This window comes from Grammomys surdaster, unplaced genomic scaffold (assembly GCF_004785775.1).
Source record: "Grammomys surdaster isolate TR1022 unplaced genomic scaffold, NIH_TR_1.0 165, whole genome shotgun sequence".
In the NCBI taxonomy this organism is placed as follows: domain Eukaryota; kingdom Metazoa; phylum Chordata; class Mammalia; order Rodentia; family Muridae; genus Grammomys; species Grammomys surdaster.
Genome location: NW_021604613.1, coordinates 18,640,899 through 18,661,456, shown reverse-complemented (window position 1 = coordinate 18,661,456; position 20,558 = coordinate 18,640,899). Strand labels below are relative to the sequence as shown.

Sequence of the window (20,558 nt, the reverse complement as noted above, 5' to 3'; positions counted from 1 at the left end):
AACGCAAACTTGTGCTATGGATCTGAAGAAATTTAAAAAGTTAAATAGGTACTTATTAACCCTGAGCTCTTGAGGTTTCTTCATGCGTCTTCACTTCCTTTCTACTTGAGATATATACTAGTAAGTGCTATCTATACTCAACCTACATCCTACATTTATGGTTAAAAGCCCTTGTTTTTAAAAGAAAATTCTAATTAATAAATACTTCATGAGTATATTGTGTGAGATACTGTTTTAAGTGCCTAGAATACAGCACCAAAATTCCTGCCCTCGAAACTTAGGAATAATGAACTAAACATTAAAATATAAGCATTAAAGCATCTTTATCAGAGCTCTATGGGAAAAAAAACAATGAACAGAGAATGAAGCATGGAGTACTTGACAGATAAGACCTAAATAGAGAGCTCTGGTAAGTAAGGAAACAACAGGTAGGTATCTGAGAAACAAGCAGCTGAGAGAAGGAAGGATAAGTACAAGGCTCCCAGGTAAGTACCTACCTGGCAGCAGAGGGCAGGCCAGAGCCAGTGAGACTTGAGCAGTAGGAGGTGAGAACACAGCCCTTGGGCAACCAGAGTTTGTAAGGGTTTATAAGCCAGAAAATGGATTCTGGCCACTACTTCGCAAACCAGATACCTTTGGAATTTCTAGAGCACAGTAGAGAACAGCTGATTTTCCTGTAATAGGGTCACTTTTGACTGCTGAACAGAGCTGAGAGCCAGCTACAGGAGTAAGACTAAGGAAGTCTGCCCAGAGCTACTGTGATAATCTCCTGCTAAAACAAGAGACTTAGCCACAGTGGCAAGTCTTAGGGCAGTGAAGTGTTGGTATTACTAGTTTCTGAGGACAGAGCTTAAGGTATTATCACAGTTGATATGGTAACAATGAGTATTTATTCCTTGAACTTGGAATTTTAGCTTTGTTAGAAGTATCTTAGGATCTTTGTGGTAACTAATATCTCAGGAAAATTCTCAGACTTTCAGATGCCAAAAGCAATGGTCCAGAGTGAGTCAGGAAACAGAAAATCAACCAGTGTTTAAACCATGATTCCCATCACTGACAGCTTATAATAGAATAACAATACTACATAGTTCTTGGGATAAAGGGTAACTAACACTAAAAGTTCTTAAAAGTACAGCCCTCTGCATTTGCAAGGTTATAGACAGGGGAGGACATATATGCCCAAATTCAATCCAATACTGGAAGTGTTCTATCTATAAGGAATGTGGTGCTCGCTTCGGCAGCACATATGCTAAAATTGGGACGATACAGAGATTAGCATGGTCCCTGAGCAAGGATACACACAAACTCGTGAAGCGCTCCATATTTAAAAAAAAAGAAAAAGAAAACAGAAAAAGAAAAAAGAAAAAGAAAGAAGGAATGTGATAATACACATGATCCTTTGCCTTCTTACCTGAAAGATGCCACCATCTGGTTATAAGAAAAATACTGGTGATAATCATGGTGGATAGAGTGACCACAGGGCTCAGCATTAGCTCTGCGTGTGTACTGGTGGCCATAAAATCGAAGTTCAAGGTACTTTGCAAATGACATAGACCAGGATTCATTTGAAAGAGCAACAACTGGTGTTACCTGAAGTTCGGGGGGGGGGGAGTGGGTGGGAGGGGGGAGGTAATAAATTACAGACTAAGAATCTCACTTTTGAAAGATGTATCTATTTTTCAAGACAAACAACATATTCAGACTGAGGTGGAAAAAAAAAACCTAGGAAAAGAATAAACTCTTCAAGCTGGATTTGACTGGGAGACTAAGAGAAGAGCAGCTACAGTAACCCCATCATCATCAATCTGCCTGTATACTGTATACTGTATACTGTATACTAAAGAACAGCTGCAGTAACCTCTGCACCGTCAATCTGCCTGTATACTGCTTACTTTCCTTCTTTACAACTTTTGAAATGGCCACAGGTCCATGTTCACAGACTTACCTGGTTCCCACTGACTGGCATTTGAAATAGATAGGTCTTCCTTATCAACACACTCAGAAATAGACATAAATTATTCCCTTAGGATAAAATCAGTAATAGTGGGCAATGAATAACTGATCAAAGGGCAATAGTCATTTTACCATACTTCCTTCTAACTCAGGTGCATTCATTTACACACACTTTCAACGACATTAACTGAAATACCAACTCCCTCATCTTCCTACCAATCCTACAAGTTATTCATCTTTAAAATGTTATGTCTTTTTTTTTAAAAAAGGCATTTTCTTATTTCATGTATATTTGGCTTATTTATACTTCAACTACATTAATGAATAAATTTTATTTGCATATTTACTGTCCATTTGCATTAAATTACTTTGTTGTACTCTTTACCCTCTTTTTATACTACTGTGGCTTAAAAAATTCAACATTACATTTTCCTCAGCTAGAAGCTTTTACTGTATGTATAATGCTTTTTCTTTAGCATAACCCCATTAATTTTTTTAAAAATCTTAAGTGCATAAACCAAAGCATGGAAAACACACTAAAATTTAACTCTTCATCTAATTCAACATTCAATATACAATATACAGCAGTGGTTCTCAAAGGTGGCACCTTTGGAGTCACCTAAGACCATTGAAAAACACAGATATTTACAACACAATACCTAATAATAGTACATTGTTACTGTTGTTATGAAGCAGCAATAAAAATAATTTAATGGTTGGGGATAACCACAACATGAGGAACTGCATCAAAGGGTCACAGCATTAGGATGGTTGAGAACCCCTAATCTCTAGAGTTCACAACAAAATGCTACAAGCTGTCTAATGGGACCAAGATCAAAAGGCCTATGGGTATAAAAATAAGGATGGGACCTAGCTTAATTATAAAGCACTTGCCTAGCATGTATAGCCTGATATCCACTAACACACATACAAGAAAGTATGGGAGACTTTGATTACTACAAATCACTACAGGTCAGTAAGACCCCAGCTCATAAAGAAAACTCATGTCTCCATTCTCAAGGGTTATACTAACAAACACACTTTTATCTACAATTCTCATAAATACTTTCCAATCACACTTCAAAATACATCAAGATAATAATGAAGGCAATTTTAATACATATTCACTTAAATCTGAACAGTTTGTATTTAAAATGTTATAGGGACTGAAGAGATGGCTCAGCAGTTAAAAAAAAAAAAAAGATTACTGACTGTTACTCCAGAGGGCCCAGGGTTTGATCTAAGCATCTACACGGTGTCTCACAACCATGTGTAACTACAGTTTCAGGGGATTCAACTCCCTTTTCTGACCTTCTTGAACACTAATCATACATATGGTATACAACATACATGAAGGCAAACATTCATGTATATAAAAAGTAAATGTAAAACACACACACACAAAGAAAAAAAAACCATAATCCTGGTGCTAGAGAGATAGCTTAGCAGTTAAGAATACTCCACTTAACAACCACCATTAACTCCAGTTTCAGGGGATCTAAAGCCCTCATTTAGCCTACTCATGTATATACATAGAGTTGGCCACACACATATACACATAAAATTACATAAATATGTAAATAAATAAAATTATATAAATAAATAAATCATAAACCTAATCCCATGCCACTTCTCCAAAGATGGATTGAACCCATTTAATTAAAAAAAAAGCAAATAAAAAGAGTCACAATACTGACATCAAATCATTTTTTTTGAGTTAGAAGAGATAGTTCAAAAAAAATTAAATACACATCCATGTCATTTTTTTAAAAATTGATATAAAAACCAATACAGACCATTTTCAACAAAGCTGCATCTACATTTTTTCAGAACAGTTGTTGATATAGACTCAGATTTGTTAGGTAAATAGCTTAATACACTGTAGTTACTGCTTTATAAGTCTATTTCCTCCTCTACAAGCCATTCCTTATTCTCTTTCTATTCCTAAGGTTAGCAAAATAATACCTAGAAAACAGAAAGAAGTGTCTGCTAAATTAACATATGGAAGTTATCAAAATATAATTACAATATATTTCTAGGATAAGGCATACATATTTTATATAATGACATATATTCCTTCAGTGAAGTTTAAAGTTTAGGTTAAGCATATAGCACTAGAAGGTTATGTGAAGATTATAATGACAAAGTTCAAAAACCTACTGACTGTACATTTCCCCAAAGAACTATACAAACAGAAAGAAATGTCACAGGAAATATGTCAATAGCTGCACATACTTGTTTGCAGATTCTGCACCAGGAATATGTGAGAATTGTATGTTGATATCCAGGCACTGGGGAATCCAGCTCCTTCAGGATTATCTGTACACAGCCTTGGCCATGAACAAAGCGACGAATGTGATGAACCATGGGGGTGTCACAGAACATGCTAGGACATTGGTAAGAAGACCTGGGATAAATAAGAAAATCTTTCTCACATTAAATATGAAACAGAGTCCACACAGCAAGCACTGAATGATCATAGCCACAACCAAGAAAGTACTGCAGCAGCTCTAGAAGAATGACAGACAGTGCACAATCTGAGCAGGATGCACACGGCTCCAAGCTGTCTTAAACTGAAGCACGGTAGCAGTTCTCATTTGTCAGAACACCTTCTCTAACGTCCAATTTCAAACAACAGTAAAACCCAGACATTTCTAAGGACTTTTCCCTGCAAAAGAAGCTGGTAACATTAAATCGTTCATGCCATGCTGTGAAACTGAACTGGAAACACCAATGAAACATAAACTAACGTTGAGCTGCTCCCAAGCCTGCTTCTCACCTGAACCACTATATAAATGTAGACATACTAAAAAAGTCTTGGGATGGCAGAAAGACTAGACAAGCAAAGATACAAGAAATATATAACACAAGAGCTCCCCAGTTAAGTATAAAACAAATTATGTCATTGTAAAGATACACTCTGACATGTGGTATAAAAACAAGAACCATCAACAATACTTGATATTCAACTCAAAAGGTTTAGCTTGAAATTCTGGACTTCAAAACTGCATAATAATTAATCCAGCAGTTGGGAGGCAGATCTCTGTGAGCTCCAGACCAGCCTAGTCTACAGAGACAGGGCCAAGCCAGCCAGGGCGAGAGAGAGAGAGAGACATTTTCTCAAAACAAAACAAAACAAAAACATAATAAATCATACGGAAGAAATCAGCTTTTACCTGAAACAGTATCTTTCTAAAAATATTCCCAGTGTAAGGTCATTCTTTCCATAAAACTCCATTGTTACAATCCTAAAAGAAGAGATGATTTCTTAGAAATATGGCAACATTACCACCAAGACCATATTTTAATTATTAAATATGCTTATGATGAAGTACTAAAGAAAAATGTATCTGATGATAATGTGGAACAGGTTTTACCTCATTCTGTCAAACAAGTGTAGATGCCACACTATAGCAGTTTCCACTACTATTCCGTTAGTATCTTAAAAAATCATTTAATAAGAATGCATAAACTATAAAATAAATGGAATAAAACTGATTTGCATTAGGAAGAGGTAAAATCATCTTTCAGTTTCAATCCCCATCAAAACTGGGGAGAAAAAAAAGACTGTGCCCCTCTGCCCTCTAGTCATTGAGTATGGAAAACAGCTCTCACTCTCGTTAAGAGCCAACTCCTAGCTTACCTGACTCACAACTAACCAAAATTAGGAACTTTGCATGTATGCTTGTTAAAATCTGTATCCTAAGTATTACCTAAAGACTCCATTAATTTCTAAGGGTAAAAACCTCTATGAACTTTCAGAAAATCATGCTTAAAGTTGTCCTGGAACTACACAAGTTTTTAGAAAAATCTTTTTGTTGGAAATAAATGTTTTATTATGGAAGCAGCACTACCAAAAACAAACAAACAATAGTGAGAAAGGGAGTGAAGCTCAGCACAGCATCCAGCATACATTCTATTCCTGAATGCTGACTTCCTATGATCAGTTACTTAAAGCTACAACTTCTATGACTTTCCCTGCCATGACAGACTGTATCCTTGAACTATGAGTCAAATAACCCTTTCTCCTTTAAGCTGCTTTTAACAGGTAATTTTTTAACATAACAAAAAAAACCTAAGACAGGCATGTAAGGTCTTTATGACTATCACTAGAAATATTACAACATTATAAAATGTGTTGGTCTCTAAAACTTCACTTAGATGTTTGCAAGAATACTCTAATGAGACAAAAGGTTGGTCTGGTAGTATAATTCAGTGACAGAACTTATAAACAGTAAGATAAAAGGCTGACTGTTTTTATAAAACTTATGCAAAGGGAAAACCTACCTAAATTGTATGGCTATAATCAAAATGTAGATTTTTGGTTTCAAAAACCAGCTTTCATGGGTCAATTTTGTAAGTTCTGTAATACAAACATTTCTCTTTCTTCTTTCCGAGTTTGTTCATTCTTACTTAAGGTACAATTACTTATCCATGAACAAAACACCTTCCAGTTACTTCCTAAGTTTAAATATTCTATCAATTCACATGCAACCATCACTGTGTCATAACTAAAAGCAGGCATTAGTTGTTATGTTGTTGGAATTCCACTACTAGGTGCAATAGTGCAGACAAGAATCCTACCAAGGACTGACACAGGTACTGGGAGCATTGCTGGACTGGGCAGAAGAGCTGCTGAAGAGCACACAGAGCCTCTGGTGGTTAGCAGGATTCAGACAGTCCACCTGCAGAACAAGCAACAGATGAGCATCTGAGACGGAACACAGCTCCTACCAATTCACTGACACAGAACACACTGCACTCAGTAAAGTCTTCTGTTATCACTGCTGGATGCTTGTGAAGACTTACAAAAGGCTAGCTATAAGAGCAGCTGGGTTTCGAACACAGACTATTTCAGAATTCTAAGATAATCTTAAGTGTAAAGTAACAGGGGTTGGAGTATAACATAAATGAGGCCTTAGTTATACCCAAAGCTGGGTATAGCTGGGCTTGAAAGGGGAAGAGTACTAAGAAGTTGGATTCTTAACTGTTTATATAAACATTCCATTTTTTCAAAATTATATTATATTTTGGAAGGACAAATTAGTTAAAATATATTCCTCTGAAATGATAATGACCTGATAGACGGACATGGTATCAATCCATGGTGCCTAGAGATTTAAATTCTGAGATTTTTTTTCACCTGTGCTTTTTCCTGTTCCCTGTTAAAATTCAAGTAGTAGAGGTAAAGTTCCTCCTCCTTAGATGCCACTCTGCCTATCAAACTATGTAGTTTACACACCTAACTAGCCACTTAGACCAACATGGTGGTACATGCATGAAATCCCATCACTTGGGAGATAGACTCAAGAGGATCAAGAGTTTAATATCTTCCTCAACTAGATCTTGAGTCTGACGCCAGCCTACAAGAAGCCCTATTTCAAACCAACAAATACCAAAAGAAAAACTACTCTTTTTTGTCTATTCACACTGTTCAAATATACATATGTGCACAATCACACATGTTCATACATACATACATATACAAAGGAGATTTTGTTTTCACTAAAATGAGACATGCTACAAAAATGAATTAATATAACTTGCTTTTTTGAGGACACGGTAAAATATATCCATGTTTTATTCTATTATAGCAAAACTTTAAAGTTGTATTTTTTTAAAAAAATCATTCATGGAATTAATTCCATGACCTGCTTTTTTTGTTTGTTTTTATTCGAGACAGGGTTTCTCTGTGTAGCCCTGGCTGCCCTGGAACTCACTCTGTAAATAAACCAGGCTGGCCTCAAACTCAGAAATCCGCCTGCCTCTGCCTCCCAAGTGCTGGGACTAAAGGCGTGCGCCACCACTGCCCGGCCCATGACATGCTTTTTAGTAGTTCAGAAGTTATCATGAGTTTTATACAGTTCATATATTGGTCAACATATCCTTTGATATATGTTGAATATGAATGATGCTCATACCCAAGAATACTGTATTTAAAGTTTCTTCCTCAACTGGGATGCTATGTTAGATGTTCTAGAAACCATAATGTGGGGCCTACATGGAAGTAGGTCACTGGAAGAGTCTCCCTGAAGGTTGTATCTTATCCCAGGCCCTGGATTTCTCTCTGCTTCTTGTCTGTTGTGAAGTAAATAGCCTCTGCCAGACTCCAGCTACGATGAATAATGGAAGGAGTATGGACTGAAGCCTATGAAATCATGAGCTAAAATAAACTACCTTAAATTGTTTAATGTCAAGTATTTGTTACATCTGCAAAACATAATGTAATCCTTTTAACTACAAAACAAAGTGGATATAAAAAAGTGCTTCAACAAACAATCTTATATGTATTCTTAAAAGCATCCTCACACAGATATACTTAAATCATTCAAGAATAGAGGAGTTGGAATCCTGAGTCACAGGTGTATAAATGTACATGTAAAATAAGATGGTACATGTAAATATCCTCATCACTGTCTATAAACTTATACAGAAGCATTCAAAATTTCTTGACTCTCACTATGGTTCTGTGTGTGAGTCTCACAAACAATTGTTTAGCACCACCATTTAGCACTTCCTTGACTAACAGTGAAACTAGATTTTTTTGTATTACAGAACTGCATTACATCGAATGAAAGACTTCTTCGTAAGTTTCAATGTTAGTAATGTACACATCCACAAGTAAATCTTCCTTAAACATCTTTAATTTCTATCTAAACAGATATAGTTAAATAACAATACATAATTTTTACTCTTAGAAAGATGTGTGTGTGTGTGTGTGTGTGTTGTGTGTGTGTGTGTGTGTACTCCTAGCATTAAGGAGGTACAGGCAAGATTATGAACTCAAGATCAGTCAGTATCACATAATGAGACCTGTGAAGATTAGCTTTGTAACCTTGACACAACTTAAAATCAACTGGGAAGAGAGTCTCAATGAAGGATTATCTATACTCGGTTGGAAGATGGGCATATCTGAGTGATTGTCTTAAGTTAAAATGTGAGAAGACCAGTCCACTGTGGGTGGCACCATTCCCTAGTAAAAGGTCCTGAACTGTTTAAGTACTGAGAAATAGAACTGAACACAAGCAAGCAGGCAGCACATACGTGTTTCTTTCTCTTTGCTCTTCTGTGGTCATGGTATCTTAAGTTACTCCAAGTTCCTGCTACTTTTATTTGCCCTTATGTGATGGGCTGTTAACCCAGAATTGCAAGCTAAATAAACTCTTCCATAAGCTGTCTTTTTGTCAGGGTATTTGATCACAGCAACAAAAAAAGAAAAAGAGAGGTGGGGTAGGGAGGAGAGAAGGAGGAAGAGGAAGAGAGGGAGGGGAGGGAGGGAGAGAGGGAGAGGGGGGGAGGGAGAAGGGAAAAGAAACTAAAACAAAAACAAGACCTATCTTATAGCACTGAAAAATATCAAGAGCTACATCATTATCACACATAAGCAATACAGACAGAAACTTCAAACAACTGCACACTTTCCCTTAGTTCAAGGCCTTCTTACTTTACTACAAGAGCATATAAAAATCTAAAATCCCAGTTTTGTTGCCTTATGAATCCACTTTTCTACTTCATATATAAGCTACCTGACTCAAGAAGAAAATTAACAGAAGAATAAATAATAAGTCTGCATGTAATTTGTCATATTGTTTTTTTTTTTTTAAATCTTGCCTCAGTAGTTTTTCCACAGACAAAACATTCTAATCTTCCCCAGTCAAGAGTGACGTCTTACCTTTGTTGGCCATAAGACATCACTTGGAATCAACCCCCTCTCTTCATCACTCTCAGTTTTATTTCCTGCTTTGCCACTTGAAGTACATGATACATCTTTTGAATAAACAAAAGGGTCCAAATGTTTTGACTGAATTCTTCCTCCTCTAGCTCGATAATCAGCTAGCATTCTACCTAAGCTCTGGCTATCACCCAGATGTTCAGCAATCCTGGTGCTCACTAGCTCATGTGAGGGTAAGACTTGAATAGACTTGGCCTGAACACTGCCATTCATGCCCTGAAGTCCAGAGAGATCCCTGAGCAGCTGTTTCTTCCTCCTGCTCTCCATTTCCTTCACCTCTTTGTTGAGAAGAGGAGACCAGTAAATCTGCTCTGGAAAATAATCTCGAGTTGAACACCTCATCCCCTTTTCAGTTAAAAGGAAAGGTTCTCGGAATGTAATAACTGGAGAGATACAGAGGATCACGTCTTTTAATTCCTGTTTAAATGTCAAGGAGTAAGTCTTTCGTTTATCTTCAGAGGAAGTGACTTCCTCAGTAACATACATTCCAGTGTCATCTTGTAGAGGGTCTCGAAAAGCTCTCATTTGGCTTTTGGAATCCTGTTGCTCATCTGTTTGCTGTGATGCCTCTGGCTGTTCATTTCCTACAGCATCCTGCTGATCCATATGGAGAGGCAACAATGACTCAGGTACCAATGCAAAGAGAGCACAGGGGATACCTGCTGGGCAAGTCGGGGTGGTATATTCTTGATGCTTCAAAGAGGCAACAGCCTGTGGAACACTTTTATTGTCCAGCTCACCCTTCTCAAGCACAATCCTTGATTCCAACAAAGTATTATCATCAGAAGTCAGGGCATCAAGAGGGCACTCTGGATCCTGGGGAAGGGAGCTGCCACTGACCTGCTCCTGAGAAGCTCCCTCTTCCCCTCGTCCCTCAGTCAGAAAATGGAACGGCGGGCTTTGCATTAATGTTGGAGGCATAGCAAATTCATCCATGAGAAAAGAGATTTCTAGCTGAGAATGATAAGCTACACAGATCATAAATATTAGGATCTCCTTAACTCTGGCCAGCTCATAATCAGAGCCTCCTCTGAGCTTGATTGTGCAGCCTAGGTGCTGTGGACAGCCTTCAAAAAACATCAGTGTTTTGGTTTGTTCTATAAATAAATAAATAAATAAATAAATAAATAAATATTAAGAGACTTAGATAACAATTTAGAGGACCAATTAGAATTTACTACCCACAAAAAAGAAAATCCATATAGGAATAAAACTACCTTAAACATCTCCTTCTTAACCAATGCTAACAGATATTAACACTTCCTGAGTAAAAAACAATGATAGTTAAGTAGGAGATGATTTACTTCTCCTGGAGGTCCTGAACTGAGTGAATGTATGCTTAAGATGACTCACCATTAGGCAGCTGAAATATCTGCATATAAAATTTGTGGCAAGTGCCCAGGTGGGGTTTGGTGAGAAGCTGGTCCATGGACACCACTAAATCACCTTGGGTCATTCGACTGATTCTTTCTAAAACTTGCTACAAAACAGAAAAATACTGTATTACAAAATTAAATCAGCTATGAGTAAAAATCTCAATAACCTGGAGAAGTTCATTAGGTATTAAACAAAATAATGTTCACAATCAATTCTTTAATTTTAATAAACTGCACAACAATTTGTTTATTCTACATTTGGCCAAATTTACTTGCTAAATAATCAATGTGTGGCCTCAAAAACAAACCATGGTCATGGTACTCTTATCAAAACATGGGTGTAGCATAGTGGTACACTTGTATACCTCTAGCACTTAGGAGGAAGAGGCAGGAGGATCAATGCAAGTTTGAGGTCAGCCTGTTTTAATAACTGAGTTCCAGACCTGCCAGAAGTACAATGTGAGACTACATTATTTTTATTCTTACTTCATTTTGTTATTATCTATTAAAAGAGCATTTGGATAGCATGTGTTGGCAAAAGACATTATGGGAAAACAAACAAATAAAAATCAGTTTCCTTAAAAGTGGCCTCTGTTTAGCAGAATGAAGCACCAATAATGTACTTGCTGATGGGTAATGTCCATTTGGTCTCATAAACACCCAAAAGAATAGTTACATAATTACACTGTCTTCCAGTGTGAGTCTACAGTCTTAATAATGTAGCAACCATACCCGGGTCCCACTTCAACATAAGTGCTATATCAAATAAAAATATTGCTGCATACCTACCATGCATGCATATTAACTTAAAAGCCATGATTTTGTAAATGAGTAAAAATAGACAAACACTCACAGACTTTACATTAATGACCAGAGTAATGCCATGTTCCAGTAACATGTCCTGAGCAATCCGAGACACTGTTTTCTCAACGAGAACCAATGTGGGTCGAACATCAACTATTCGTTGAACATAATTCTTCAAGAATTCCCTTTCCTAAGTAAGATAAATCAGAAATACAAAACCTGGTACAATTCAAGATGTCTCATATTATCAGGATTAAATCATGTTGTTAACTACAGATAAGCCCAAACCATGCCTCACATATTAAAAACAAGTTTGATAACCAGATTCAGAGAACTGTGAATGACTGTGATATTAGAATATCTTTAGATTTAAAATACCATAGTTCATGAAATCCAAGGCATAATTTTACACATTTTAACAGCTCTACAACCGAGTAGCATCTTAAACTCAATATGGCTCTGATCTAATCCTATGAAAGTATGCTAATATCATCTATAAAACCACCAAGAACAGGGATGATATACACAAAGCAGTGTAAGCCTAAGGAGCAATAGCATATGTAACTGTGTTTCCCTTGTTCCTCTTAGGTTCTTCACTGAAAAGTCATACTCCACCATGTCTGGAAACGCTGAACTAAACCTAAACAAGATCTTCCATTTTTACTGATAAGAGCAGAAAGCTTAAGACAACAAGTACTCCAGGAAATAAATTCATTAACCAATGCCAAGAATTTGAAAAGGCATTTTGTCTTGAACTACAACTGTGTTTTGCTAGCTCCTATCTATGGAATGAAATACAAAGTGATTGTATTTATCCTGCTTGAAAAAAAAAAATGACTATCTATGAATGTAAAAATATTTTTTCCAAAATATTTCTGGTAGTGTGTTTCCATGTATATGACATTTATATTCCTAAAAACCTTATATTTTAAATGATCATAAACTATTCATACCATTCATAGGAGAAAAAAGCCATGGCAAAAAAAAAAAAAAAAAAAAAAGAAAGGCACTAACACCTGAAATCTATGCAACTTCAGATCTAAGGCCACTCTACCCAGGGCAACAAGTAAGCTGAAGGGAGACCCACACTTCTCCAGCTACTCCTGAGACCCCATCCCCCTGGTCTTATCCCTAGCTCTGTAGCTGGAAAGCTGCTGTGGTCTTTCTTTCCTCTTTGACCCAGTCCCCAAAGGATCACAAAGACCCTCTCCCTCAACCTTACTTCCTCCAATTCAACCGACACCAGCAACCACCCTCTGTGAACACACCAACTAAACAGGCCAGGAAAACAGGCAAGACATGCCCATCAATCACTCTCCAAAAATCCTCCAAGGAAACAGAAACCAAGGAACAAAACATCTACTCAACAAAGACAAACTCAGAAATCAGAACCTAGACCTATAATCATCCCAAATCCAGATGCCTAGATGCCAGTGTAAGAACACAGTAACAGCTAGGGCATTATGTCTCCACTAGAACCTTCCAGAGCAGGCTCTAAATACTGCTACATAGCAGAAGCACTAGAAAGGCTTTAAAACCAACTACATAAAGATAAGAGATCCTTAAAGAGGAAATGAATAAATTCTTTAAAGAAACCCAAGAAAATGCAAACAGTTGAAGGATAGAATAGAAACAATAAAGAAAAGACAAACTGAGGGAACTCTGGAAACTAAAAATTTAAGAATGTTAATATGAACTACAAAGACAAGCTTTCTCAACAGAATACAAGAAATGGAAGGGAGAATCTCTCTCAGGCACCAAAGATACACTGAAGAAAGAAAAATATTAAATCTAAAATAACCCTGGTACAAATTATCCAGGAAATCTAGGAAATTATGAAAAAACCAAGCCAAAGAATAACAGGAATAAAGGAAGGAGAGAAATACCAGTTCAAAGGCCCAGAAAATATTTTCAACAAAATCAGAGAAGAATGCAAAAATAAAATTATAGAAGATATATACACCAACAAACACATTGCAACATTAAGAGTAGACATTTCCTCAGGGAAAGGGATGGTAAATTATATTCCAAGCAAATGGACCTAAAAAGCAAGCTAGTGTAGCCATTTTAATAGCTACCAGAATAGATTTCAAACCAAAACTAATCAAAATACACATTCATCAAAATCCAACAGGAGGACATTTCAATTCTTTACATCTATGCCCTAAACACAAGCACATCCAACTCTCACTCAATGATAGTGATAGACTTAAATACCCAACTCTTATCAATGAGCAGAGCATTCAGACAAAAACAGAGAACTACTAGAGTAAACACATATGTGGACCTAACAGATATTTAAAGAACATTTCACCCAAACACATACACACAAACACACACACATACACACAACAAATACCTTCTTCTCTGCAAGTCATGGAACTTCCTCCAAAACTGAACACATACTCAGACACAAACCAAGTCTCAACAGATACAAGAAAACTGAAGCAACTCCCTAAATCCTATCAGACAACCATGGATTAAAGGTAGAGACCAATAACAACAGAAACACAAAGTCTGCAAACTTAAGAAAACTGAACTTTCTTCTACTGAATTAAAAACAAATGGATCAAGACACAAATAAAGAAATAAATTACAGACATTCTACAATTGAATGAAAATTAATATACAACATACCCAAACACAATGAAAGAGGTGCTAAGAGATAAGTTCTTTAAGTGCTAAAACAAAACAAGTGGAGAAATCACCTAATAAGAGCAACTTAACAGCACACCTTGAAATTCTAAAACAAAAAGATGTAATCACACCCAAGAGGAGTAGATGGTAAAAAAAATAATCAAACTCGGGGTAGAAATCAATTAAAAAAAAAAAAGAAAAGAAAGAAAGAAAAGAAACAAATAAAACAACTAAAAGAATCAATGAAACTAAGGGGAAAAAAATCAATGTGATAGACAAACCCTTAACCAAACTAAAAGATAAAGAAAAATATTCAAATTAACAAAATCAAAAACAGGAACATAACCAACACCAAGGAAGTTCAAAGAATCATTAGTTCATATTTCAAAAACCCATGCTCCTCAGTGGTGGTGGTACATGTCTTTAGAACGAGCACTAGGGAGACAGTGGCAGGCAGATCTCTAAGTTCAATGCCAGCCTGGTCTACAGAGTGAGTTAGAGGACAGCCAGGGCTACACAGGGAAATCCTGTCTCACAACAACAAGGAAAAAAGAAAAAAAGGAAGAAAGACAGAAAGAAACCTATACATCAAATTGGAAAATCTAAAAGAAATGGATAATTTTCTCGATAGGCATCAATTACTAAGTTAAATCAAAAACAGATAAGCAATTTAAACAGACTTATAACCCTTAGTGGAAGAGAAATACTCATTCAAAGTCTCCCAAGCAAAAAAAGCCCAGGACAGAGATGCTAGTACAGAATTCTACCAGACTTTCAAAGAAGAGTTAACACCAATATTCCTCAAATTATTCCACAAAATAAGACACACAAGGAACATTGCCCAATTCATTTTATGAGGCCACAGTTACCCTGATACCTGAACCATATAAAGACCCAACAAAGAGAATTAGAGACCAATTTCCTTCATTAACATAGTTGCAAAAATACTCATTAAATAAAATACTTGCAAACCAAATCCAAGAATATATCAAAAAGACCATCCACCATGATCACATAGATTTCATCCCAGAGAAGCAGGGAAGGTCCAATATACAAAAATTGGTAAATGCAATCCACCATATAAACAAACTGAAAGAAAAACACTACATTATTATCACATTGGCCTTTGACAAAAATCCAACACCCCTTCATGATAAAAGTCCTAAAGAGATTAGGGATACAAGGGACATACCTAAACATAATAAAGACAATCTCCAACAACCCTATAGCAAACATCAAATTAAATGGAGAGAAACTTTAAAGCAATGTTACTAAATAAGAATAAGACAAGGTTATTGTTCATTCTTTCCATGTCTACTCAACATTGTACTTGAAGTCTTAGCTAGAGCAATAAAACAACTGTAAGAGGTCAAGGAGATACAAATGGAAAGGAAGAAGTCAAAGTATCCTTATTTGTAGACAATATGGTAGTATACATAAGTGACTAAAAATTCCACTGGCAAACTCGTACAGCTAAGAATTTCAGCAAAGTAGCTGGATACAAAATTAACTCAAATACACACACACACACACACACACACACACACACACACACATTTTTAAAATCAGAAATAAATCAGAAAATTTCCTTTATACAAATGACAAACAGACTAAGAAAGAAATCAGGGAACTTTCTAGAAGGGTCCCCCACCTCCCACACCCTGGAATTGCATATTTCCATTCATTCTGCTGGCCCTCAGGGCTTCTCTCCTGTCTCTGCCCCCGATACGAGATCATGCTCCCTTTATCCCCTCCCCATCCACTCTCCTGCCCAATTACCTCCCTTTCTCTGCCTCCTGTGATTGTTTTCTTCTCCTCCCAAATGAGAATGAAGCATCCTCACTGGGGCCCTTCCACTTGTTAACCTTCTTGAGTTCTATGGATTATATCCTAGGTGTTCTGTACTTTTTTGGCTAATATCCACTTATTAGTGAGTACATACTATGGATATCATTTTGAGTCTGAGTTACCTCACTCAGAATATTTTCTAGTTCCATCCATTTGCCTACAAAACTCATGATGTCCTCATTCTTAATTAGCTGACTAGTACTCCATTGTGTAAATGAACCACATTTTCTGTATCCATTCTTCTGTCATGGGACATCTGGGGTTGTTTTCAGCTTCTGGCTATCACAGATAAGGCCACTATGAATATTAACTCTGACCCAGAATCATTTCTGTCTAAAAGAACTGAAGGGACAAAAATAGAGAGGAGACTGAGGGAAAGGAGGTCCAGTGACCAGCCCAACTTGGGATCAAGCTCAAGGAGAGGCTCTAAGGCCTGACACTATTACTGATGCTATAGTGTGCTCACAAAAAGGACCCCTGTGGTTGAATTAGGAAAAGGCTGGAAGAAGCTGAGGATGAGGGCGACCCCATAGGAAGACCAACAGTCTCAACTAACTGGGACCCCTGAGATATCTCAGACACTAAGCTGCCAACCAGGCAACATACAATACCTGGCCCAAGGCCCCCGACACATATACAGCAGAGGACTGACTGCCTGGTCTGGCCTCAGTGAGAGAAGATGCATCTAACCCTTGAGAGACTTGATGCCCCAGGGAGCGGGGAGGCCTTGTGGGGGCTGGGGGGAAAATATCCTTTTGGAGACAGGATGAGGAACTGTGGGAGGGCAGGCCGGAAGTGGGGCAAAGACTGGACTGTAAAAACATAAAAGTAATTTTAAAAAAATAAAAAGAAATCAGCAAAACAACACTTTTACAACAGCCACAAATAATTTAAAATATCATGAGGTAACTAAACAAGCAAGTAAAAGACCTGTACAATAAAAACTTCAAGTCTTTGAAGAAAGAAACTGAAGAATATATCAGAAGATGAAAAGATCTCCTAGGATCATGGATGTAGGATTAACATAGTAAAAATGGACACCTTACCAAAAGCAATCCACAGATTTAATGTAATTCTCATCAGTCCTTGACAGGACAACTTCTCAACTTCATATGGAAAAAAAAAAATGAAGACAGCTAAAACAATCCTGTATAATAATAAAAAACTGAAGGTATCTCCACTCCTGATTTCTAGTTGTACTACAGCATTACAGAAACAAAAACCACATGGTACTGACATAAAAACAGACATGTTGATCAACGGATTCAAACTGAAGACACAGATAAAAATCCACATACATATAGACACTGATTTTGATTTAAAAAAAAAAACAGAAATACACACTGGAAAAAACACAGCACCTTCAACAAATGGTGCTGGTCAAACTGAATGTCTGCATGTAGAAGAATGCAAAGAGATTCATCTTTATCACCCTACAAAAAACACAAGTCCAAGTGGATCGAAGACCTCAACATAAAACCAAATACAATGAGCCTGATAGAAAGAGGGGGATAATATTGAATACATTAGCACAGGAGACAACTTTCCGAACAAAACACTGGTAGCACAGGCAACTAAGATCAACAATTAATATATGCTACCTCACCAAACTGAAAAGCTTCTATAAGGAAAAAAAAAAACACCATTAATCCAACAAAACATCAACCTTCAGAATGAAAAAGAGTTTTTATCAGCTCCACATTCAATAGAGCACTAGCATCCAAAATATATAAAGGAAACTAGATATCTACAAGTCAAATAATTCAATTAAAAACTGGGGTACATTTCTAAAAAGAGATGTCTCAATAAAGGAATCTCAAAAGGCTGAGAAACACTTAAAGAAATAGTCAACATCTTTAGCCATCATGGAAACACAAAGTAAAGTAAGTTTCCATCTTACGCCTCTCTAAATGGCTAGGATCAATAACACAAGTGACAGCACATGACGCTGAGGATGTGGAGCAAAGAGAACACCCACCCACTGCTGCTGCAAGTGCAAACTTTTACAACCACTATGGAAATCAATATATGTATTCATATATGAATGTATATCATATATATTATATAATTGTGCCTACATATACATTCAGATATACATTCATATACTCATAACATCATACATATTATATAATTGTACATATATGTATACATTCATACACACATATGTAACAACAATTATAAAAAAAGAGTCTATCAATAGGACAGTGGGTAGGGCATGGTAGGGGTTCAAGAATGGGTAGCTGAGAGGGGCTGGAGGGAGGAAAGGGAAAACGGAAAGTGATACATTTAATTCTATTTCAATTTAAAAAAAAAAAAACAAACTTTTAATGTATAAAATGAACTGCAAGAGTAGAGATGGTGCCTGGTAGTAAAGCTCCCAGGAGCCAGCCTTGGCTAGAAGTACATCTTTCTGTGGAGAGAGCTTCGTAATAAGCATTTCCTTACAGAGCAGAGCTAAGAGAGCCTGTGCCTATGCAGCAAAAAGGCTGAAGTTATAACTTAAAGCTGCTATTCTGTTGCCCTTTGCTCAGAAAAAAAACACAAAGAAACCAACATATAACCCTCTTCTTAAGTTATTCCTCTATTTGCCAACGACATATAAACTATTTGTATTCTAGAAATAGGTATTAGTGAGCATCTATACTACAAAATGGGAGGTTCCATTAACCTAAGAAGTTAGAGAAACTCTCCCAAACGTGATGGCCAAAGTACAGAAGAGAACTAAACCCAAAGTTGAATTTTTACTTTCTCTTCCACACATTCCAAGTCATATGCTCCCTTCAACACTCTGAAACCTTAAAAATGAGTGAAAGTGATTTGGGTAAGCTACTTCCTAAAGTGTAACATAAACATGGCTCGCATAATTTAATTTTTGAAATATAACAAAGTTTTTGAAAGTAAGAGGTGGCAAGCAATGCAGAAGGTAAGAATCCATCAAATGCTTTCCTCCAGAACTTCTTACCTGAAGCACGATAGGATCAATGCAAGTAAACTTTGTCTCCTCTCTGTAGAGATACTCAATAGAACACTTCAACAGAAGGATTTTGGGGTTTTTAATACAGGAATTCATCTAAAAAAAAAAGGTTTTGTTAAAGGCTTATACTTTATAGACTTTCAACTATAATTTTAATTCATATTGTTCATAATTCCTATTAGTATTATAAAATTCTAATTTATTACTTTTGGGTAATTCTCTTTTTTTTTCAAAGCAAGTTCTTCAAAAACAACTTTTTCTTACCTATTCCTCTATACTATTCATTATATTTTTGTTTTACAATTTCTCATACTGTAAGAACAAATAGTACTCTCTAGGTGGCAGTGGGTATTATATTCAGAGTATCACACACTCTAGATCAACAACTTTGAAACTATATTTCAGTCTTTCTAAACTTCAAAAGTAAAAAAGGAAGAAAACTTAATGGTACTTAAACACTATTCTAACAGAATACATCCTAAATTGCCAAGCCCAATGGATAAAGTGAAGTTAAAAGAGAAAACAAAATTATTGTCAAAAGCAGAAACTCTGCCAACATTCCAACTATGTGACTAAAGCCACAGGCAGAGCAACTTGTGTGCTGCCATTAAGGTTTCAGTTTGACCAAACTCACATAGCCCAGATTGGCAAACAGTTCTGAGGACAGCAAGTAAGTGGGCTAATATATTTGAGGCTCTAAAATTAAAAGCTATGTCTAAATATGATCAGTGAGGCAAAACAATAATTCATGGGTATGCTTCTACCTCTCCTACTCATGATTTCCGTCAACTCCTGAAAAGGTCTAACATGTTTAGTCCTTCTTTTATTTTGTTTTGTTTTCTTAAGATAGGGAGGACCTCCCTCCCTCTATAGACCAGGATGGCCTCAAACTCAGAGAATCCACCTGCCTCTACCGCCTGAATGCTAGGATTAAAAGTGAGCTACCACCATCTGACTAAGATTCTTAGTCTTAATTCAGTAAAAATCACTTATTTTGGCTTGACACTGAACCTTAAAAGTGTCATATCCTGATTTACAAGATTGTATATACAAAGTGATGTTGGACCATGTCTAAGAAATAATATTTAATACCAGCTGTGGCGGAACCTTCTCCTAATGAATAAAGATTACAAGGGACCAATCACTGGGGGATGAGTTGGGACTTCTGTCTGGGTCAGGAAGAGGAAAAGGGAAGGCAGGAGAAATGAAGGGCCCTTTTGGACAGCAGCAGCAA

The 20,558-nt window shown here is 36.6% G+C and overlaps 1 protein-coding gene and 1 non-coding gene across 8 annotated transcripts in view; one reads left to right on the top strand and one right to left on the bottom strand.

Annotated features, from left to right (window-relative positions):
* Positions 1–20,558, bottom strand: part of Pikfyve (phosphoinositide kinase, FYVE-type zinc finger containing) — an 88,113-nt gene that overhangs the window by 20,308 nt on the left and 47,247 nt on the right. For 6 of the 7 annotated variants that reach the window (XM_028765672.1, XM_028765667.1, XM_028765673.1 and 3 more), the window contains 8 exons: positions 19,313–19,420; positions 11,915–12,055; positions 11,039–11,165; positions 9,626–10,782; positions 6,538–6,638; positions 5,130–5,201; positions 4,189–4,360; positions 1,412–1,590 (listed from right to left, as the gene is read on the bottom strand). In XM_028765672.1, coding sequence (XP_028621505.1) covers positions 1,412–1,590; positions 4,189–4,360; positions 5,130–5,201; positions 6,538–6,638; positions 9,626–10,782; positions 11,039–11,165; positions 11,915–12,055; positions 19,313–19,420 — 2,057 coding nt within the window. The remainder of the gene's footprint in view (positions 1–1,411; positions 1,591–4,188; positions 4,361–5,129; positions 5,202–6,537; positions 6,639–9,625; positions 10,783–11,038; positions 11,166–11,914; positions 12,056–19,312; positions 19,421–20,558) is intronic. The other variant, XM_028765670.1, reaches the window with a different exon arrangement.
* LOC114619910 lies at positions 1,226–1,328 on the top strand. The gene has a single exon (XR_003711234.1). It is a non-coding gene; the product is annotated as a U6 spliceosomal RNA (small nuclear RNA).